At 39.2% G+C, this 25,348-nt stretch overlaps 1 protein-coding gene across 6 annotated transcripts in view; it reads right to left on the bottom strand.

Moving 5' to 3' along the window:
* The window catches only part of LOC139145256 (autism susceptibility gene 2 protein-like), a 125,266-nt gene that overhangs the window by 66,976 nt on the left and 32,942 nt on the right, over positions 1–25,348 (bottom strand). For 4 of the 6 annotated variants that reach the window (XM_070716296.1, XM_070716297.1, XM_070716298.1 and 1 more), the window contains exon 2: positions 15,178–15,288. The exons of 1 other annotated variant lie outside the window; for it this stretch is intronic. In XM_070716296.1, coding sequence (XP_070572397.1) covers positions 15,178–15,288 — 111 coding nt within the window. The remainder of the gene's footprint in view (positions 1–15,177; positions 15,289–25,348) is intronic. One more of the 6 variants, XM_070716295.1, reaches the window with a different exon arrangement.

The raw sequence follows: 25,348 nt of genomic DNA, 5'->3' as shown, positions 1-25,348 counted from the left end.
ATGGGGTCAACAAATAATCCCCATACCCACTGGTGTCAAATTTTTAGCATGCAGATATGTTTACCGGTTTTCAGGGGAGAAAAAGCTCGGAGCTGAAATTTCGATTTGGGATAGGTCTAGGCAAGAAAGCTGTCAACAGCCAGTTATCGCGGACCCTTTATCAGCTTTACCCTTTAACACGGCAAATACACAGCCATTAAAAGAAGTATGAGATAACCACTGTAGCAACCGCTAAGAGCCTCTAACGAGACTCCAATTTCAGCTGTCCAAAACGACCAGATTTATGTTATTGTAGTCATTACAAAGTTTGTTCAAGTCTCCATATATTGCAAATCCCCCACACAGCTTTGCCCAATGACAGATAAGCCTTCCAGTGCCCTAATACAGAATAAATCGACACTTAATTTGTTCTGTGTCAAAAACATTCACAGGCGTCGACCGAGTGGTACCGTTTTAAATAATTGCACAGACTATTACGCTTATGATTACCACAATTCACATTCGTCATATTTTGAAATGGCTTCGAGGATCAACATTGGAGGAAGTGAGTTCAAAACAAACATAAAATAGCCCATAATCACATTTGAGGCGGCATATGGACTTGCAATATTCATCAGAGTGCTGAATAAATATTTGCCGGACCCCTAGCTTGAGAAATGAAATCACAAACTATGGATATCAGCCACGCACAACCTGTCTGGTTAGATTATGTCGCTGCTTGTGGAAACAGTTATTAGATTCACATCACTTCAAAACAACTTCCGTCTCACTTCACTTAAGACACGTTAAGAACCAAACGTCTGGCGTTTCTTCACCAGAGGAGCCATTTGTATGCCGTGCACAGTGAAGTAAAACTCACCAGACTATAAAGTTTGCACATCTGTGTACAACTTAAATAGAGTTTGTCACCCTCAACTAGAGAGGAAACACAACTTCTGCCATCAGCAAAATTTGCACCATCTCACCTATCATGCAAAATACATCCTCAATGAGACTGCTTCTATCACAAAGGTCGCGACCTCCAATCGTCTGGGCCTGAACAGTTATCTGGCCACCGATTAATTACCAGTAATCTACCACTTCGTGTCGGGGAGAGGTGTTGCCATCAGCTGTGGGTTCAATCATCGCCGAAAACAAAACAATCTCATTGAAGGGGAACTGATCATGCTTTGACAGTTTACAGGGGATCTGACGAAAAGTCCAAAGAATTTTGTTTCTGGATTAAACGTTGATTACTACTCAAAAACACACATCAATTATATACAATAATAAATAGCCCCTACAAAGATAACGCTCACACAAACACACCGCTCACAATTACCGCTCTGTTGACTTATGGTGACATGGACTTTGTAGGTTGCCCACTCTTCAACATTTTTCTCCTAATTGGTTCTCCCTTTTTTCCTCGCAGTTCACGCAATCGTGTTTGCAATCTGATAACTTTTTTAATCGATACTACCGGGTTTAAGAGTAGGTAAGGAGAATCAAACAAAATCAGCGACATTTTTGTTTTCAAACAAACAAAAATGTCTTTTGATAAATCAAGAGTCTAGTTTTCGCTCTCTCAGAAATCTGATAACATCTTGACAATAATCCGTATATTGTTTTGTTCAAATATATGTAAACCAATATAAACTAAGACAACAATACTGAATAGGCACTACAGCATGTATCAACGCAGTCAGAAGTTCAGACAGAAATAGTCATGACAGATGTCCATTGCTATGGCGACTGAAGCACCTAGCGGTGGGGGTGTGGGGGTCACACATAGGAACGGGCTGTAAATTTGATTTACGGGGTTTTTTAGGCGGGCAGCATGCAAGTGAGAAGAAAACAGGGTTTTGTTGAAGTTGGGATACAGAGCAATGACGCTGATGATGGTACTTGGCAACTTCAATCAATGCAAACCCCTACGAGCAATATGACTGGGAACAAAAAAATGTTACACATCGAAATCTCAAACATCATGATATTCATGACCACATAACCTGTTTTCGGCGAACGAGAAACTCGCTAACCTTTTCTGTAAGGTCAAAACAGTTTTTGTTAAGTGCTTTTCCCTCCTGATATCAAAGCAGAACTAACAGGACGAATCAATTCCAGGGAATATTTCCGCATGACTATGTTGCTAAAATATGAAATTTACATTGATCATAAAAACCACATTAAGAGAAACCAATATGTATTTTCTACTTTCACAGCATGTAAACATATCTTGCCACGCAGTGATAGACTTGCTTTTTATTTTTTTTTTTTTTAATCAGAGTAAATGCATGCCAAACAGTGCTGCTTCTCTTCCCATAGAAACAAAGAGTACTTTCTTACTGTGCTGAGATCTTAAACAGGGATAATTCACCATGGGTTAGTCTTTGAGGAGCTGACTGTCACATACCGATGTAGCACCCAAGACACCAAGGTCAACCGTAATCCCACCGCCGCACTACCCTGCCGACTTCTAAACCCTTAGTCCAACAAATCCCTCGGTTTCTGTTGATCAAAAAACTTCGGAATAGCTGGTTCCACACGAAACCAGACGGCTCCTGTGGCATTTCCTCATCATTATAACATGTTTATTATTCCCCTCAGTACCTTAAAATGGATTTTGGCGAGAACTCATTAAATGTAAAGGAATTGTACAAGTTTAACATGCCGCCAGTGCATGGACACAGGGGAATCTCCAAACCACATTTCAACGGCAATTTTTTTCTCAACACTATCTCCCTATGATACTTAGAAATTTAATCTTTTTTAATACCTGCTTGTTGATATCATTTGAAACTACAGTGATTTCTTTGTCAGACTTTCATTCCTTATTTTTCGAAGGGTTGGATCCTTTTGTTCAAGACAAAAACCACCTGTTTCATTATTCCGCACTGAAAATCAATTAGAAATCTGCTCCTTGTCCGATGACCTGATATGGCAGACTCGGGCATTCCAAACGGGAAAATTAACAGGAAATCAATACTTTGTTTGACAACCATTATGACATGATGCAGGTACTGTTGACCACACCACACAGACTGCAAAGTCCGATTACTGACATTCTCCATTTTCATTTTTTGAAACAGCCCCCTTTGGAGTACGTATCATGCCTATTACAGTGGTCTATGCACAATTCATGAAAGTCAAGAGTAAACTATGTCAAGTCACTTAAAGACTGAGGCGGTGATGACTCTTCCTGAACATGACCTTCAGGTTGCATTTGAAAGGCTCGAGTTGAAAAAAAAAAAGACACATCTTTTCGCAATAAGTATTTACATCTATCAAACCCATTGCGTTATTACTTGGTCTATTTTCATATTTCATCAGATATCATAATAACAACGACTACCAGTGTGTCAAACAGGCTGTGACAGAATTCAGAATTGTTAAATGTTCTTCCCGGTATATATGTATCAACTGTATGAGCATCTCCTGATCATCTTAGTGTCTGTTGATCATACATGTTTCTGCGAAGCTACGGCTGGCAAAAGGGTTACCCAGAAACTGCCTAAAGCTTGGCACACACTTCTACTTCCGAGACGGAATGGACTCCAGTACCTAAAACAACAGCACTGAATCATAACTGAGCTACCTGACATGGTGAAATCTTATCAGCGGCCATGTTTGCATCTTTCCATAGGAAAATTCAACATCAGAAGCCAGCACACCTAGACACACCAATGTCTGGGCACATAGACATTCACAACTTCAACATGGCAACTTTACAACCGTTTAAACACAGTCGCGCTGATATAAACGTTCATACTCACGCGCAAGGTGTGGCAGCATAAAAGTCCGGCTTGGTTTTCCGTGACTTGCGTGTGCGAGCTCACAAAGTCCACTCCTGAACTGCACTGTGGCGGCTGAGCTCGTTGAGGCCCTTCAAGTATGTGTATGTACAGAAGTGTTATCGCCCACTTTATCAGGCGCTACAACTTTGTTTTATCAAGAGCTGCTTGGTGACTAGGCCGCCAGTTTCAGCAACTATCAACCAAACTATGTGATAATCTAAATTTAAGCTGACTTCTTATCTCCAGGGGCCCCTTCAGCCATCTAACTGATATTACACACAAATAACAATAAATACTCAGGCTGTAGAAATAGCCGAGTTTCTATAGCGCCACTGAAGAGCCCACTGTGACATCACTGAGCACGCCTGTTTACCCATCAAACTTGGTTGTTGGCCATGGAGGGACCTAGACCAACCTTCCTGAGGGTGTCAAAGCACAGCTAATTTGTTTTCCAATTAAGGAATTAGCGATTAGCACTTCTTCATTAAAATTACAAGGGTTTGCAATAGCCCCAGTTTAGCAGACAGATAGATGGAATGATAACAGCAATTGATTTGTCTGGTAAAAGGCTGGACACTGATTAGCTGCGTCCCTGACCCCAACGGACACTTTGCCAAGAGAACTGAGATGACAAATACCCTACTTCAATCTCTGATGACGGTGAAGCAGCGTTGAAACAATACTTCACACCATAAACAGCCCTTTCAGAGCATCACCTTTAGGCCCCGATGACTAAGGGCTGTGCAAAGCGTTTGGCCCTGTACATGTTAGATTCTGCACCTCACCATTTTCAACTTACCTGTCTGTATTCAGTATTGCATATAAGTAGTATGCGCCTCAATAGAGAAAGACTTTAACATTCTTCGATGAAACTTTCAGCCATTGTTGTTAAATCATAAATAAAAATCAGGGGCCACTGTGCAAAGGTTGGTGCTGGAGAAACAAACTGTCTAACATTTACCAATATTTCAAATTCAAAATGGCTGCCATCCCAACATTAACTAAATGGGGAAGAGCAAAATTTTCAATATTTGAAAAATTAAGACAGTGAAAATTTTTCTTATTCCTAGGGCTTTATGAGTCCTCACATGCCGTAAACCAGAAAAGTATTGAAAAAATTTGAGTCTGAATATCAATCCCCAATGAACATTCTTAATATTGATAAAATTTAGAAGCTGAAAAAGGCAGATGTCTTTTTACTGATTGTAACATACGTTGAACGCTTGCATCTTTTGATTCACCATTTTGATTCACCATTTAAGGCATTTACACTTTGATCTTTTGAGAAAATCAGAGATGTGAACATTGTCCTGCAGACACAGACTCAACAACTCGATCCCATACTCTTGTACAAGTCATCTACAATAAGGGGGCAACAGCTGCCAATATTCTGGACTTTGGCAAGATCTCCCACATCCCACATAAGTGTGAGTAAACATCACAACATAGCTCATCCAAATGGTGGCTACCTGCAAAGGTGTGTAAGTTCATTCACAGTTAAGTTTGTCATCAGTACGTAGGAAACAGAAGATCAGTAGGGTTTCTCATGTGCAATGTCTGAACGGTGTCACCATAAACAAAACAGGTTAAACAACAGAGGTCGAGTAAGCATAACGGATCAATTAAACAGAACATACCTTGTTCCTCTTTCTGATTTCGCTACATATCATACTTTAACACTGCTGGCTAAATCTATACCAGCAAGTACGTGATACAGAGCTGTTAAAGCTGAGGGCACCATCCAAATTTTAGAGGGACCATCCAAATTTTATGAGAGAATATGCATTTCACTTTATCGAGAACAAACCCACCAATCAGCCACCTATCCTTTCTGAAGACACATGTTGCTATGATTCCCAGTACTTCTGTGGTAACTCTCCGGTAAGTTTCAGCGCTGAGGAACTTCCATAAAATCCATAACACAATCCTCTTGGTTCAACGAAACCCGACAGTTCAAATGGTATGCATGCGTCATGGAATGCAGCCACCCTGTACGACTACACCTCTCGTTAAAATCAATAGCTCACTTTTAATCAGTCAATGGTATCCTAAAACTCCAAACCAATGGCCATACAGGAAATCATAAACATTAGACATTAGATTTCTCCAAACATTTCACAGAGGCAGTAAAAAAAAACGGGTGCGAAAAGATCAAACAATTAAAATGGCTAGCCGCATAGTGAAAAGAGACCCCAGCTTTCCGACACAGAACCATACATGGCAACATAGCGACGCAAACATGATACAATAACTCCATCCCTTGGACCTTAACAACCGCTGAGAGCTAATCTATAATTGTAAGATTAATGTCTATAAATTCTTTGGGTCTTAGTTTATACACAACTTTATAGACTGCAGCGGATAAGAGGCCGCTATAATTTACGACAATTGCTATGTTCAGACTTAAGTGGCTACAATTCGAGTGGCGCAAATCTGTTCAGGGCTGGCCACTCCTGAAGGTTCCCCAAACATGGCACTTTGTTGTTTTGGTCTCCACACGGTGGGGACAAACAAATAGGAACATGGCAACCATTGATTTTACCACTACTAGGTTTTGGCGGACACAGGCAGAAATAATGTAGCCGGTTGCAGATGTAGGATGCGGGTAGTGCCAAGACTCGGCCATGTATAAGTGCAGTACTCTGTTTCAAAAGATGGGCAGTGTTGACTACAAATAAGCATATCGACTTGGACTTGGTACATCAGCTGTGGCATGGCCATGTCCATTCTGTCTGAAGTCACAATTCGTATTCTCCTGAGGGGTTGCAGTTTACAATAGGAATTATAAATTTACTTGAAGATATGCCAAGATTTCAATCAATTTGCAGTTCAAACTATCTCAAACAGGTTCTCTTTGATTTTAACAGTCCTTCCACGTTTCCTTCAAACCCGTCAAATTTTATAAATACAGGTACTATTTTTGGTGTAAAAAAGTGAAAATCAAGCTCATGCTGGTTGTTTTAGACTTTGTTTGTGATGTTTTTGGAAAGCAGATGAGAAGAAAACACATGATCAAAAAAATTTTAAAAGTTGTATGAAAAGAGGATTAAACTTGGATATGTTTACCATTCAAAAACAGAAGTTGAACAGTTGATGTTTAGGGCTGCTATCTGCCATTTCAGATTCTGAGTCCTTGGCCAAAAATATAGACATATACACCAAATTAGTGTACCACACCTGTATTCACACTGCAAAGCTATTCTGATTTGCCATGGCTCAGCTTAACCAAGGTGCCACAAAGCCACCTGCGAAATGTAGAACTGAAACAACAACCGCTATAATAGCTCTTTTGTCTCTCCAAACACCGCTGCCCAACACTTGCACCCGGCAAATTCCTCCGGGAATGACACTGCATGCTGGCAACAGGAAAATTCGTCTAATTGCCGGACAACTTTTCTAACAGCGAGTTTAAGTACTTTATCTCACTGATTGTTACTTTTGGTTTATCTGGACTCAGTCAAGACAAACAATGACTGACTTCAAGGTTTCTTGAATTAGGCCCCGAGTTACGAGGCTACTTGGCAACACAAGCTTTGGTACAGTACACTTATTTGTTTTCGGCACTGAAAAGCTTGCCACAGAGGTTTATAACACAGTCATTTTTTCCTATCAGTCAACTTCAGCACAATTACACTCAGTCAAAGTTGAAGTTTGCACTTGAAACACACAGAATTATGATCAATGACGAGGATAAGCAGCTTGTAAGAACACCAGATGCCAATTACTTGAATTTTGCCTCTTGCTTACTTTTCTTCTCGTCTTCAATCAAAATATTCTTTTACACATTGGCTTAGTACTGAAAACTCAATTCCATTACTCAGCTGGTCAAAACAGTGTCTATATGTGTAAAATGCATTGTTATTGTTTACATTTGAATTCTAGTCCAGAACAGAATTAACTTGTCAACAATAACGATGCAGTTTGCACATGTACAGGCAGAGCTCAACAATGTTTATCTCAAAATGCTTTTGGTGACTAAAACAAGACAAAGTAGTTGACATCAAAGTAAAATTGTTAAAAAAATCACTGAAAATTACAGCTACTGGCCCTCTAACATGCAGGTGGCTGAAGACTCAAAATATGAATGATGAGATTGTGCGATTTCCAGTATCCCTTCTTGGATCTCTGTCTCCCACATCAACAGATCTGCATCTCAAATCTGAATCCCCAACTGGCAATGATCAGATTACATCAGATTACAACAATATGCCAATCATGCAGTAGATGTCTATACACAGATAACTATTTCAAAAAAATCAGACTTACCACAGCTCCTTGCCCACTGCTTCATTCAAATTTTGACCAACCACAAAAAATAAGCAAGTGGCACCCATCCATTCCCACCTAATCTGATTTCCCAATTATCTATTTCTTGAGGTCAGTGTTCAAGGTGAGCATTTGCCCTGGGGAATTAAAGCAATTTCAGAGAGAGCCCTCTAGAGTTTGAATACCACTATCCACTTAATCATTCCCAATTAATTATTTAAGCACACACATCGCAGGGGAAATACGGAATGTACGGGTGAAAATAAATTACAATCTTTGATGTAATGCGAAAATTACAAACATGTAAGGGACATTAATCAGGATTAAATTTTTGGGGGCCTATCTTGTCAGCACCTTCCTGCCCTGCGTCTACTCAGTGCTGACTGATGCCAGGTACTAGATTAAACGCCTTGTCAGGAGCTCACAGTTGGGGATCGCCAATTTGACGTCAATGACTATAAATGTGAGAACCAATTTATGGCCAGGCCACAGAAGCAAGTCTCAAGGTTGCAATGAAATTTTCTACGTCAGTTCAAACATAAAAAAACATGAGCTATGGTGATTTAATTATGGTTGGCTTACGTGACATCAACCTATAAGGAACAAATTAGAAATCACTGACAAGAAAAAGGAAATAAAAAGTTTATTCAACTGCAAACCTACGCACTGTTGGCTGTGCTTAACAGTAATTTGAGGAAGTTTTCGTCCAGGGGCTCCATAAGAAAAACAAATATTGATCATCTATAATATTGGCAAATATTATAAAACCTCACGCCTCGCGGTCTCTCAACCAATACAGTGCCAAGTAGCTGGGACTTTAATGGCTAATCCCCTAAATATATGCTTAATTCATTATACTGACACACTGCGAGCATATTTCATGGGATTTAAAAACAAATGGATCATTGGCTTGCCCACTTAAGCTGTCACCGTATTTGCAAATTGCTGGTACTCCCGCACTGCCAAAAATAGTCAAATTCAGCAAAAATATACAGGTCTGACAGACATTACTCAGAACTTAGCAGGTCACATACACCATTAGTATGTTTGGATGCTGATGTTTCTTTTCCTCTTTTTCAATTGTTAAAGTTGAGTTTACTTCTCTGGTTATGCTAGTCACAGTTACACAAACAGACAAAGATGGGTCCGTTTACAGCACCAAAGCACCACTGAACGTTTTAAACTCCAATTTAACCATGGATCACTGTTCTACACAGAGAAGTCTAGCACAGGTTGTGAAATCTCTAGCTCATGTTTTAAATGTCATGAGATTCCAATGAAATAGTATTCAATGAGTAATAGACTGTCCTGAAAATCACAGAGTGATGTAAATTTATCCTAATCGTGTATCTTGCTGTCACAGCATATGGGCATTTATCTCACACTGGTTACAAACCCATTTTTTTTTCTGATGAAACGTACCTATTTGTTACAGAAATTAATAGGATCTCTATAACACCACAGTGATAACAGGTGGGAAAGGTTACTACAGCCCACGGGGTCTGTCACTGGTTAGCACTGATACTGTGATTTATCAGTTTTACATGGTTCTGTGTGTGTCTCTCTCTCTGCTTAAAGGAATAGTGGCTGGAACTTTTAGAGATTTTTTCACTATTTTTGTTTTTAATATCAACTACAATTTCTTGTTCTACTCCCCGAAAGCATTATGAGATACACCTTATTTAGCTTGTCAACTCAGCTTGTACATGATTGTATAAACTGCATTGTTTTTGATGATAAATTACTTCTATCTGGACTAGAATTTAACTTCAAACAATAACAGCGCATTTTACATGTATAGCTTCTGTGTTGACAAGCTAAATATCGGTGTTTCAGCATCCTTTGGGGAGTAGAACAAGAACTTGCTATAGACAAGACAAAAAAAAATAGTGAAAAAAAAATCACCTGAAGTTCCAGCTACTAGCTCTTTAACTCAAGCTTGATACACAACAGCTTGATCTCTTGGCATTATGCAAAATTGCACTTGCAAAACACTAGAGGGCGCTAAGCAAACCAACCCCTGCTGGCTGTTTGGTGAAACGGCCTGGGCTCCATCTCAATCATATGGCTGATAAACTCCAACACCCATTAGAGCGGCACACGGCTGATTATAGAGTGGCTCAGATGTCTCATTCTTTGATTGGGCAATCCATCAGTTGTGACAATATATGAACCAGTTAAAATGCTGGCCCCCACGTAATGAAAAGGCATGATCACATAAGGTTACCCATCAAGAATGCCAATGAAGGTTTTAACGGTCACGTCATGCCACCTTCAAGGTAAAGCACAAATCACTTTAGGTGACAGAGGATTATTGAAAATACATGTAATCTCATCCTTTTCATGCTCCTCACCACCGACAAAGCCAAAACTGACACAATGAGATTTTAAATTCACAATTATTCTTCAAATCATGAATGTACAGTACACTGGTCAGAACCACCACCAAAAGGACACGATACCGAAACCACTTCTGGCTGAGTTATCAGAGAAGAGACATCCTGACAACAAACCATAGCTCCTTTCACAACATCAACGATGCGCAAATCCAGCTGAAATCAGAAGATACAACTACCGGTATATAAGTGCAGGGCAACACAACAAAAATATCATTCTTCTTCATCAACTCTCCATTTAGCTATTTGTATCGCATCTACTTTGTATCTTGCTTGTAATCAAGGCTACTCACGGTCAACAAATGAAGATTACTGTGCCCCTTCAAAAAATTGCAAACTTCGCCTTTGGTGAAAACATCTTGCAGAAATAAAAGCATCCATCCTCTGTCTCATTGTCAGGAACAAGGCACCATTAGCACTAAATTTGATCTTGAAACTGAAGTCACTTTTCAAGATAAAATATGCAGTAAGATGACAAATTTAGAATAATGTTTGAAATGTGTATAAGAATGGTACACTGAACTGAGTTTGCTTTTAAATTGTGTACAGGTAACGTGAACATCAAAATCAGTGGCATCGCTTATCACGGGCAGAATACTAAAAGTATTCAACTACTGAAAAAACATGGGAATTCATTGTTCTGAGGGCCAGCAAAAACATGATACTCACTAGCAAAAACCCAACGATGGACTTATAGCTTGAAGGGAAGTTCACAAAAAAAAAAATTCCCAAAGCCATGTACCAGTACTGAGCAAACCGACTCTCTGAAATCACACGTCTCCACTCGAGACAACTTTGATATGTACAGCGACAGTTCTCCCTGAATGCAGCAATTGTAACAAGTCTGTGCCCGCCGGGAACTACGCTTCCAATTGACTTGTACATTACAAGCCGTATCCTCTAGGAGTACGGGGAGTGATCTTATAGAGAGCGATGGGCAAGACGAAAGATCAGCCTGCGTAAGATCAATCTTCAAGCCCCAGCAATGTCAATGAATTCTCATGAAAATGGGTGGCCCCAGGGTGTGCACGGAGCGGAGAGTGATGGATTCAACACAAACACGCTATTACATCTCAGCTAGGCCAATGTGCAAAACTGCTGCTGTGCAAACTATCTATTCAACTGAAATGGCAAAAGAGCAAAATCAGAAGAAAAGAATAATATAGAAATAGCTCAAAATGAGTCCTGAAATCTTAGCAAGCTGAAAACACTTCAAGATGTGTTTTTCAAACGGATTCAACTATCGCCTAGTTTCAGAAAAAAAAAACACCAAAAAAAAAACACAAAAAAAACCATTGCGAAAACCAAGTTAGCTCAATCATTTTCAGAGTACACAATACTGTTGTATCCTGTTTGTCTTGTTACTGATCAGTAGCCCTCCAAAGCAAAGGTTTTTTGTTTTCTTCTTAGCATGCCTGTTAATTGTCAAAGCTGAGGTGTTTAAACATTGGTATTTATGTAATAAAATGTACTGGTCAATTAAGCGTTCAACCTACCCTGAAGGCAGATCCTGAAACGCTGACTTACTGCAGTTGTGAGCATACCGACGGTGTCAGGAGCTGCGTTCTCAGCTTGCAAAAAAATGTCACCACTGGCTTGCCAGTGAATATTCTGAAACCCAACACTGTGTCAGTTTTAATCATTTTCAAAGCTTGCCATCACCCCCACTGCTCTTTAAGTGTGTTCAACACAACCACCGAGAACAAAGGGTTAAGCAACAAAGTGGGGGTCGGTGGTGCCTGGGTTAATGATTCCCTCCATGGGTTTTTCCAAAGCCTTGAGAATGAGCCATCCATCCATCTATCCATCGTGTGAGGTACATTTAGAGCGGCGTTCTTCAACCCCATGTTATGAGAGACAAATCCCTGCTGAGTCGTAGCCCCAGGGGGTGCTGGGCTGGCAATTACCAGTGCAATTATGTACCATGGATCTCCCACTACTGACAATGACTTCACAGTGATCAATAAGATTTTCGCCTCCCGTTCTCAGAAACAAACGCAGGAGTCCCAAGCCTCTTTCTGTTGAGTGCCACTGTTCAGTGGAACGTTACAGTGAAAATAAAAGGCAAAAGAAATGTAGTAGTAGTAATTCATCCATCTAGATCAGTCAGACAGCTAGCTTTAATCTAATTTGTTGTCGGATCAATTCCGTCAACACCTACATCCTCCCCTACGCTCTCTCCACTATGCCGTATTTGTGCAAACATGTAGACATACACAGAACTACACATACATACAAACAAACACATACAGATCTACACACATATACATCATTGTTTTATCTCGGCTGAGCGATTGGGAAAATTCTGCGTTTCAAGCCATCATCTGCCCTGAAGCAGTTTCCCAAAGTGCAGAAATTGCAAAACCATAGACCCAAAATACAGAGTGACAGCCAGCAAAAGTTCTCAGAAAAGACAAAATATCACATTTCATTCTGCTATGGTGACGTACAAGACATGGAGTGTACGCACCTAAAAGACCAGCCGACAATGCATTTGAGGTTTGGTCTGCATTTACACTAGTGCAATTTTATGTTCATGTTTTGAGATAGTGGTTAAGTTTGAAAGCAGAACTCGAAACATTTCATGAATGAGAGAACTGTTGAAAATTCAAGCTTTCAGCAGTTCAGGCATCTGAGGCTTGATCACTATGAAACGTTAGAAAATACAGCTCTCTAAAATTTCACATTTACCTCCCTTCTCCCCCCAATTTTGATGAATGGGGCACAAATGCCCCTTTCAATGAACATGCAGAGAGAACACTGATCTATACGCTTGCAATCCTACAAAAATACACTTCACAAACATTCAACTATTGATGACTGTCATTCCTGTATTGCAGTCTGAATTGATCACGTCAAAAACTGCAGTATCAGCAGAATTTTTCACTGAAACTTTCACGTTTACCCTCTGGCAAAGCTCATGCCACAATATAAAATTTTCTTTCACGCTCAACACGTTCATTGTCTGTATGTTCTGCGCCCTGACTATTGATAGAAATTTAATTACCTACATGCACACACACACACATATTCAAAACTGTTGTCACCATTCAAATGTTAGCACAACTCAAGGTGAACGTTGTCACTAGTTGTTACATGCAATTAGCAAATGTTATGCTTTGCCTCCCGGTATTTGAAAACAGAGCAACACTGCCTCAAAGTGTCATCGCCGAGGGACACCAACGACCCCGAGGTGGGTTCCAGAACGTGAAATAGTTTGTTTTCAAACCACCTGTACTGCGGCCAATTGCATGATCAGTTTAACGTTCAATCTCTTCAATTCTAATCCAACGATAACAACACACAAGCTTATTCTATTAGGGCTTACCAGTTGTCTTTCGGTTGCTGCAACTTCAGCCAACCGTATGCATCATGCTTTCATTTGACGCAGGAAGTATGACAAAAGTTCTTTCAAACCATTCTAAATCTATACCTAACTACTTACAGAACACAGCTAATTTGAGAGAGGATTAAATAGACAATTAGTAAAGTGTTTTTGGCCGGGCCGAAAACTCATAGGGTTACAGCAGTTTCAGGAGAACATTCTTGAAATCAGAAAAAAAAACATTGTCCGTTGGTCATCTTAGAATTAAAACAATTGCACTTGGGCTGACAGCTAGACTTCAAGGTGATAACAAGACCTCTATGGAGGCGCAGTGGGAAGGCATTTATAGGATGGAAACAGATCGGGAGTCGAACTTCTAAATTTATTGCAGAGCTTATGGCTACACTCCAGGCGAGCGATTTGTTCTGCCAATTACCGATGAACTGGGTCACTTTCCAAGTGTGAAAGTACTCTGGCAGTCTTTTACTCAAGTCCCCTACCCACCTACCAAGGCTATACAAACAACATCTGTGTTTACAGAGACCCTGTATTTCCCCATTCATTTCTCAAATTCCGAGGTTCCCCATCTTTCCTCCGGTGGCCGTCATGGATCAAGAGTGAACCTTCGGTTGGTGGATTTCCGACAGGCCATGTGAGTCAACATTACCGTTGATAGCTTTGTAACAATCACATTTGAAATGGACTAGCATGGCTGGACCGCCTGCCTTAATAGCTCTTGCAGTGCGCCGCTTCAATATCACTGCTGGTGCGAATCTCATTCAAGGATACTTCATGAAATACAATGTGAAATAGGCCTAATCTTTCAAGGCACTGTGCACAGCTTCAGCGCTACCTCATATGATAAATCTCTTCTTCTTTCACTCTCTCACGTCCGATTTTTCATTTCATCTACGGGTCTTGCCATGGTACATGGGGGTTGCTCATTTACATGAAAATGGGTTGAATGGTTTACGAGGCTTTTTCAGCTGACTGTCTGTGCAGTCATTCTACAGAGAGGAAATAGCAAATCTAGCCTTTTAATGTTGTATGCTTCCTGGACGCACCAAAACTACTTTGGGGAACAAATTTTAACCTGCTCACCCCAATTCCCTGTCAGCAAGTCCACAATCACTATCGATAACAATGGGTTTCGGCAAAACTATCGTAGTGAAAGGGTTGAGATGTCGTAAATTTAACTACTTGTAGGGCTCACGCTGGATAGTTTACACTTGAAACAACCACTTCTTCCTTTCAGATACTGTCTCAACAAACACACCATGTTTGGGAAATGTCTCACCCTTGGCCTTTAACACAACACAGGCACAACGTTGTTGGTTTCTTTTGGGTAGATTATTTTTCTCCACGGGATCAGAGAGGTGGCACAGGTTAGGCAAACAGCTATTATAGCATCACTCACCTTCTTTCTGCCAGGCCGGGGCTTGTGAAACTTACTCTCCGTTCCATTCTCCAGGCTTCTCTGGGCATACTTGTCACGATTCCGGCTTGCCGTTTTCTTGATACCCTCCTGCTGTGAAGAAAATTACACATTTCAATTCATTACTTCATCGATGTTTCCAAACTTTTTTAACCTCGACTTGGTACTGCCCTACTGCTGTTTGAGTCAAATACACAGCATCTACTGGGTCAATCTGTGTGATCCTCTGACACGCACGTGCAATTCATTTTTCCTTCTAACGCCGATTTCTTTTATCGCCGTCTCCGTATTCTCTCAAAATGACATTACCATCAAAATTACCCCGTGCCACATCGGGTCAAATTGAATAATTCTATTTCAGCTGCCGCAATATAAGTTGTGCACGGCAGTGCCATATCAAATGGTTTGCAAAAAAGAAAGCGGAGATTTTCATGCGGATACAGCGCCTTTAAATGAACAGTCTTGTCTTATTTGCAGCTACATTCTCTAAAAGGGTCTCGTTTACTGCTGTGGAAAATCAATCATCCAATTCAAAAAAAAATTCTCATTCCCTGGGAGACTGCTGGAATAACAGATATCTCCACAATCTGTTACACAACATACATTTTTTAATTTTAGAGTCAACATGAAGAAGACAAATCACTTGATTTATGTTAAAAATAATCTCATCAGTTATTGACAAGAGAAGCCTGCAAAAGATGTGAAAACTGATTAAAGATATTACAGTCTCCATAAACAGCTTCATGGACAACTTAATAAACTGTAAAATCGCTGGCTCCGTATTCTGGTGTGTAAACTTTTTTCAAATATTTTCAAGGATGAAAATACTGAAAACTCTTTAATCACAAACACCTGTGACAGTGCAATATCAATCACATGTTATTACAGTCCTTGATTACATCTCTTCTTTTTTTAATTTTTTTCAAAAATAATTTTACTGTTCCTGGATTTCCTAGCAATCTCTGTGCAGTGGAGGGATCAGGAATCTCCAACCATGTTATGCATTGGTAAATTTGGGGCAAATCTTGCAAATTTGCAAAAAAAAATTTGTCCATACGCTTTAGATTCAAGCCCAGGCCAACTGAAAATGTCTTTCTCTTCAGACGAGGCATTTTGTCTTTTTTAAAATATCACCGCATCGATGAATTCAGATGACACATTTCTTCAATTATAAATAGTGACACGAGCATGATACTGACAGCACTGGCAAAGAACCCCTCTGGGTCAACTCATCATTCCATGCGCAGTTGTCGTATGGGGCAAAGCATTGGATGTGGCTGCAAACTGCAATGGGCTGTACATCATTAATCACATGTACAGCCTGTGCCCAGTCACACATTGAGAGTTGAGAATAAATCGTAACCCCCGTGATAATCACCATTGGGCTGCATTCGGGACGTTCTGGCGCTTTACGGCGCTTCCCTCCTCCTTCAGATAATGATACTGTGGCACTCATGAGAAACGCTGTCACCACAATCATAATTTCCCAATCAACATTCAGCTATCACTTCTCTCCTCACTAATTGACAAATTAAGCCTGTTGGACCTGCGTAGGAATGAACTTGATTTTGCTTTCCATCACTGACCACCATAGGGTACATGTACCCCCCCTCCCCATTACTTCAAGTTCAGTTCATGGACGCAGCCCTCAAAAGGATGCGGATTGTCATCTAACAGGCAGTATTGACAAACACCTGAGTTGCCATGCATCAGTGACATTCCAAAGAACCAACCACCATGTCCACACCCTCATTACGATCTTTGATGTGTTGTCATCTGTGTTCTCTCTCGGATGACAACAATGATTAAATGCTTAATTCAGAGGGGAAATTTGCTAATTAAAATTAACAGACAATGAATTAGGAAACCTCCCCCCCCCCTACAAAAGGTCGGAAAAGCTCGGGAGCAGCATGGGTTAGAGGTGGTTAATGTTCACAGTGGATGATCCCAGACAATACCTTTACACTTGTGTTCATTCATGTAGTAATGATTTGTAGACAATAAAACCGACAGTTGATGGTACACAATTGTTGTCTTACAAAAAGCACCACGCAGCAGCGATGTACCAGTTAATTTTACATGATCAAACCGGCCTAGGTTTCACTTCTATAGCTGCTCTGATGATGGCTATTTCTCACTGGCCAACTACGGCATTCCATTTCTGATTGGCATCGATCTTGTTTCTATTTCAGCAGGAGCAGTGTCCATTGCTACCATTCCAACAGTCATATACCGTGTTAATTTGAAGTGCCTGTATGTTAATTGCACAGTCGTGTTACATTCTACATCTGTGAGCCTTTCTTGACTCCGTTTCTGCCGTCCTGACTGCCATATGCCATGCTCAGCCAAAAACTGATCTCAAATGTGTTAATATGTCATGTCAAGCAAGAGTAGGGTTTTAAAACTAGATTTGCTGTCAAAGTATGAAGCATGCAAGTGTGTTTGAAGACTGCTTCAAAGACTGAAGATGAAATACAATGAAAATATAGAAGCTATTAAAAACAGAGAGAGAGAGAGATGCATTTTCGTAATTGATGTAAAACGATACAAAGGAAATTACTGATAATCACCTGATCTAACTTGCTAGATATTTGAACTGTGCAGAGAATATCCAATACACTAAAAATGTTTCAATAAAATAATACATGGGCTGATACCAAACTACCCTTTATCCAACATCAAGCAAACACATGAATATTTGAAAGAGTCTCTGAGCTAAAACTCTCTACGTCAGACCTTAAATGTTACTATCCTCGGGAGCCGTGAAGATTATACTCTGACTTGCAATGATACAACATTGAACAGCAGTAGGTTTATTATACCAATCATGGCAGCCTATGTTAGAAATCAAAAGTTCCATACATTAAAATTCTGCGCGTGCTACCCACTCAGTTGGTGTCAGGCCATTATTGCCCACAGAAAATCACAGCTATGAATATTTCTCATTTCATGTAGCAACGGTGTTCTTGAAAAGCTTCGCAGAAAAGTGATTTTCTTTTTCCATCATTCTTTACTCAATTTTGCTTCTTCTTAGGCCCCCTGACAGATACATTCGGACAAAAAAAATCTGCTTTCTGAATTACCATCTCCTGGGAGCTGAATGTTTCATCCGTCGATAAATCATTGCATTCAATCATTCAAATGCAGATAACTACATCTATATTTGAACATCTGTATCTCAGTCAAGCCCACAGAGCAATACTGAAAGCTTTCCAAGCAGCACCTAGGCATTACACGTATGTCCATCTTTCTCTTCAGTGCTACAGGGTTTGGATTTTTCAATTATTTACACAAGGTGTTTAATATCAAGCTTGTCTTTATCTTGTTAATGATGACTACATCAAATTCAATAGTTTCTCCCCACTTTTGTACAGAACTGAAAAATTTACATTGGATTTTTTTGGTTAAATTTATTACGGTACTTGCAAAACATTTATGCTAAATTCTAAAAATAAATTTTAAGAAAATAAGCAGTTATAATTTAAATTAATCTGATTACTCTTCTTGTTTATTGTGATCATGTTCTAGAGTTCTGAAAACATGCAGCGATTAGATTGCGGGACAAACGTAACATAATTACTGTAATTTCAACTTTTGATGCTTTCCAAGGTATTGAAAAGGTGTCTCTTCTGTATTGTCCAACATGGAAATCAATGAGTTACTTCCTATTGCTAACTCAAAAAATTCTGTTTAACTGTAAAAAAAAAGCTGTAGAAAAAACGTTACCAAGTACTAATGGGGCTTATCTCTTTTCTGAATATTGTACAAAAAGCTGATGCTTATCAGGCCAGAATGGAATGACGGGAACTGACACTCAATATAAGTAATGGAATGAATTTTTAATCTCGTTTGATTTGAATAAGACTACTTTATATTTTGTTGTATGTACATTTATGCAGGTTAAGTGACAATAAAGAGTTTTTCAAAAATCTGATTACTCATTAAGTCATAGCTACATTATGCCTAAGATGTAAAGCATTGAGAATGTCACATACAGGAAGACTTTTATTGAGCATCTGTTAACTCTCATAATATTTGCATAAATAAATAAATAAATCAATAAATAAATAAATGTGAGTGCATGTATTCAGATTCCTATATTTCTCTGCTGAAAGATACAGTCACCCTGTAACCAGCAATTTTTAGGGCAACTATGATCCGAATTCATACAACAAAGTCGGACCTGTGTAACCAGTCCGGGTTATGTCCATATAGAGGATAGTAGGGAAGAGCCAATGGCGTACCGTATATGTAATGAAATTAAGGCAAGAACCAATCACGTACTGTATATGTAATAAGGGTCAAAGGTTACGTTGGTTCACTTTGTTCAGATAGCGATGTGACCGGACAGATCCACCGATCGAGTGAGACTGTTGGCTACCCGGAAGTATCTTAGCTCCAGTCGATTGGCGACGTTCTACCGTGTTAAAAATTGTAAGATTTCTTCAGGAATAGTTTTCTAAGTTTCTTTACCCTTGACCATATTCGACAAAGAGTTATTGGACGTTTTCGTTCTCTTTTCCAGCTTTTGGTTAACTTCTCGGCGATTGATCCGGCGCGCGTTTTTCTGAGCAAAGGGTCAATCGTACCGGGAAATGCATGGTGATCGAAAAAATCGTGCTCCATCGTGCTCCGATGACCGACTAAAACAGTTGACCCATCTTTGCAAAGCTTGAAACATTCTCCATACTGCAGATTACAAGGTTAAATTGAAATTTGACCAAAAATAGGCGATATTTGGCGACAAATAACTTACTGTAGATTTACAAGGGTCAAATACTGATTTCTAGGAGTCGTACCCGGCCAGGAAATTCATCCAAATAAGTAATTTTCAATGTACTAACCACTTGTGTCGGTCACCATCTCGACCGTACTAAACATTGTGAGTAACGTCTACATCTAAAAACTACCCAGTGCTAAAAGTAAAGGGCGAAATCAAGCCGAAAAGTTCCAAACTCGTTGAATGTACGAGCCCAGGTTTGCATGGTTAATTATTCGTGACGTTGTGGCGGCAGGTTCGCTGATTGGTCAATCGTAATATCCTCTCTATGGACATAACCCGGACTGGTAAGAAGAAACGGGGGAACAACTCAGGTCAACACTGGAGAATTCATGGGGATTTACACAGCATACAGTCAAGAATGCTTCTATCTTTAGATGGCAATAAAACTGGTTAATGATTTTACAGCACTCTTTGACGACATCAACTCCAGTTTATCCAGTAAGCGACACATAACGTGAGCTAAACTGCTACTTTTTCTCTCCTCTCAACATTCATGAGCAAAATCAGGCTGAATCTAATGAGTAGATATCTACCCACTAGCATTGTAGCAGTTTAACAAAGCAGAGTGCAGCACACATTTCCACCTTACATGCGCCCATATCTAGACACCTTGCAATGTCTGATAACCACTTTGCCTCATGTACTCTGTCTGCCCTGAAGCAAGGTTCCAACTTCCTCAAGCAGAAGTAACTGACATTATAGAACTTCATCAGTCCAAAATTTCAAATACTATAAGTATAGATATCAATAAACACATAAATAAATCAAAACAACAATGGATAAATATATAAACACAGAAATCAATTTTCGAAGTGTGAATTTGACCAAAATTTCATATCTGAAATCTCTGACTAAAACGTCACATTTATCTCTCCAGAACTTAATGAACTCAGGTGAGCAACTGAACAAACAGAACCATGCCTTCAGTCCATATACATGTAGCTTTGACAGTTTCATAGATTGTTTCCATTCAATGGTCACACAATCAACTGTCACATCAATGAAACAAGACCAGTTCTAAACCCGAGTCTTATTTGAACTGTGGAAAAAGCTACACATCTGAAAGAATAACGCCAATAAAAATATGTCTGCGTGAAAGCAATAATAAGGACTGACGGTACATCAAATATCACTTTTCTGTGTTTACTCTTAAAGATCCTGCATGAAGTCAACTCTGGTCAAATAATAAACATGCGCCCTTTAGTAGCATCACATTTCAGTGTACTGGAAGGCTGACAGAGAGGAACAGAACTTGCAGGGGGGGAGACTTGTCCTCGGATAATTAGTTTACTTTCTACTTTGGAAACCTTGTATCTGGTGACACGCTGGGAATTAAGAAATAATGATAAAAATTCAAATTCCCATAAGTTACGGAATAGATAATTGAGTTCAACAGTAATGAACACATCCATATATCTATACGGAATTCTCTTTTTTTTCCCCCCCTCTGGAATCCCCCTGGGGAAATTGAGAAGAGGAAGGCTAACAGCAACGCAGCTTCCAATGGGAACTCCGTCAATTCCATTTGGCTAATTAAAATATACAGAATATAGTCAACTGAATACACATAACAAGGATGTAATAATCTTATCATATGATAATATTTTCTTTACTCTTTCGCCTTTCAACATTTTTCCATGAAACTGATCCAGTTTTCTTTAGCACACGTATTTTTTGTCAGACAGTGCGTCATGGAGCAGGCTATACCCCATAATTCATAAGAGTTTATCACAAGCAACATGAAAAATCATTTGGCAAAGATAGCGCTGCCCTGACATACAAATGTATTCGGTAAAAACGCTGGCTGGCTGATTAAATCTGCAGATAAAGAAAAACGGTTTCAAAAACGCGAAACTTAACAGCACACTTATCAGAAGAGATCAAATATATCACAAAATTGTAATTCGGAACAACAAAATTACCTGTGACAGCATACATATACCATATGATATTTTTCCTCTTTTAAGTCTCTCCCCTGAGCCCCTTTGATCATCATCGTTTGGTTTTTTGTTACATTACTCATCCCTTTTCTTTCAATTTTTTCGTGTCAAGACCTATTAGAAGAATTTCCTACCTTTCACGATACATATCCCAAGGTCACATCATATAAAAAGAACTGCCAGTAATTGCTCTTTAGAAAGGATAAAATATCCATGAAAGTCACTTTTGAGAAAATAAAAACAAATTTATGACTTTAGAGTTTTATTTTATTTTTATTTTATTACTTCCTTGGCCATATCAGCTACATTCATGGTCTGACCCGAATCATGAAAACTGAAATAAGGACTTTTGAAACCATTCCAGTAGAATTGGAGCTCCCGTCATTCATTTCTCACTAATAAGCTGATAACGATGGACAACACTTTATGTTCCATGGAACCTTCCTCGACTGAATCCAAAATTATCACACAAAGGAACCAAATGTATTGATTTTTTCAACTCTATTAGGAAATTACAAGGCCATGGACACGATAAAATTTGTATATCTTCGTACAAAGTATTACAAGAGAACCACCATACATTTAGAATGCTTTTCACGCCATTTTCTCTCAAATTGCAATACACAAAGTATACACATATGCGTGTGCAGTCATTCATAGGCGAGATTATAATGTACATGCTGATATGTAACATCAGGCCAAAATAATCATCTGCCAGCCCACTTTGTGCTCCCTATAGAAGTATAAAACCTCCATTTTTAAAGACACACATGTTCTCTTTGATGTAAGACAAAAATTTTGCATCAAAGAAATTGGTGAAATTGGTGAAAATATAAAGCTGACACGTACATAAAACTTCCTTGCAGAAATTCTCATCTTGATCCACTGTAAGCTTCAAAGCACTAACAATTGCCTCATCAACAAGCCAACTTTAGCTATGCTTCCACAAAACTGATGTACCATCAGACACACACACAAGTGAATGTTTGAACTACTGAACGTTACATACTCAAATCAATTCAATTACCGCTAATTAACATTTAAAATTTTACTGTTGTGATTAACTGTGACAAGATAGCTATTCTATTCATTTCATCTCTAATTAATTAATTAACAGCCAATTACAACCAATTAAAATTATTGCTGGCATGTAAATATCACCAGCATACGATCAGGACACTGAGTATTGACCAGTCCAGCCAAACAACAAGGATTCAATCTGAGGAGGTACTGTTCACTCAAAGTGCAACACATTCTAGGATAAAGTACACACACACACACACGTGATGATCTCAAACAACAGACAGTCTAACAACCTTGTGCACTGCTAGATGAATAATGTGTGCATGGCATCATGTGAGCCATGAGTAAAATTTAACCAATCCCAAACAAACTACCACTCAAACACCGCCACTCCAATTATTCATCAATGATTTCAATATGCCTCTTCGAAACCTGTATAACTCAAGCAATATACTTGTTCGGTCAACACAGGCTACACGTAGTCGTGAGGAATGGAATTCTTGAGGTGACACCCAGCATACATGTACTTTACCAGGGACAGAATGCTCTGCTCTGCAAGTACAGGAGAGCGAGAGACACTTCTCTCTCTCTCTCTCTCTCTCTCTCTCTCTCTCTCTCTCTCTCTCTCTCTCTCTCTCTCTCACCAAAATGACTAGGCATCCACCATTTCAATTTCAATTTATTCATCATCAGACCTAGTTATATTGTGTGTGTGTAATTACGTTACCAGAGAAGAATGCGCTAACTTGTTTTTCACAACAATTTGAGTCATTACATGAAAGTCACGCACATCAAACAGATGGCATTCTGCAAAAACTATGCACTCGTAAATGTAAACGATCAGTAAAATGTCTTCATATTTGTCAAGATTTTATGTTGAAGTAGTACAGAAATGGTGCTCAACATACGATATCGACCAGAAGTTTGAGAAAAGATGTCAAGTCAAACAAGCACTCTCGTAAGCCTGGCTACTTTCACAAACCTCCCGCACTGGATTGTCCTGCAGTCTGTCAAGGCAAGACAAAAATCCCTTTGAATGGGAAAAATTATACACTCGGATCAAACTAACTCCATATGTTGCTTTCATGGTTCCTTATTTTTATGAGAGATCCTGATTTTTTCACATTATCAAGTTGGAATTTTCTATCTTACACTCTTTATTATCTGAATGTCAAACATAGCAATAGTTAGCACAATCCCTTGTATGTGTATTCCAGAATTTCACGTTCTGCCACATCTGTTTCAACATCAGGGAGAAAAAAGTACACAGAGACAAACTAGACACATATATCACTGGGATTACTTCATCATGGGATATACAACACCCGGTTTTTATGGTGTTAGCGCTAAGACTGATCCGCATGATCCCTGTGGCGCTAGCTCTGGTCACCTTTCGGTGTTTCAAATGATATATTAATCCCCATGATATCTGCCGGAGCCTCTGTCTAAATGTACAGGAACACAACTGCATGGATTCTAAAAACAACATCTCTTGCAAAATATATCAGCATTTGCAACATGACATGCATTGATGTTCTACACTGCCATACACAGGAACCAGAAATCTCATGTTAATTTACATATTTTTTTAAACATACGTTAAGATAGAACGTGCCTCGGGGACACAAATTTGGACTCTCAAACTTTTACAATTCTCTTCTAATATACCACTTGTGAGGGTTCATTTTAAAGCTCTTGACTGGTGATTTTAAAATTCGAAAATTTTATTTTTCTCCATAGAGTTAACACAGGGATGACGGCCATTTTGAATTTTAAGTATTGGTAAATTTTGACTACCAAAATTTGCATGTTGACCCCCGATTTTTATTCTGGATTTTGAAAGAGAATGGTTGAAAGATTCCTCAAGGAAAGTCATGGCAAATGTTGAAGTCCTTCACTTTCGAGGCGCGAACTACCTTAAATAATTATCATATTGACCGTGCTATTCATGTATACACGTTTTGAGGCACAAGCAAAAACCGAGTCCCTTTTCATGTCGGAACTCTTTTATGTGTGATGAGCTGCCAATTAGAAAGCATCAGTTATACTTCACAATTGGACTTAATTGAGCCAAATGTAAATTATTTGAAAGCTGTAACTGTGAAAAATTCGTCACAACATGAATTTTACAAATTAAGCCTCCTTATCAAGATATATCAAAGTTCTGGGTGAGTCAACGTGGTGAAGCAAGTACATATAAATAATAAATGAGTCACATATAACCCTCTGCCTGCTGCAACTGTGTATACATATCACAAAACAATACATGGCCTTTCAACACACACAATAAAAAATTGCGGTGAATTATTCTGCCAGTTTAAGCTGTCTGTGACATTTATATAGCCATGCATATGGTCAGTAATTCAAAACTACTTTGCGATGAGAAGTGCTGGTCCTAAAAAGGCAA

The sequence above is a fragment of the Ptychodera flava genome, chromosome 12 (genome assembly GCF_041260155.1).
Source record: "Ptychodera flava strain L36383 chromosome 12, AS_Pfla_20210202, whole genome shotgun sequence".
Taxonomy (NCBI): Eukaryota; Metazoa; Hemichordata; class Enteropneusta; family Ptychoderidae; genus Ptychodera; species Ptychodera flava.
The sequence above is the reverse complement of the archived record's forward strand: the minus strand, read 5'-3'. Positions and strand labels throughout refer to the sequence as shown.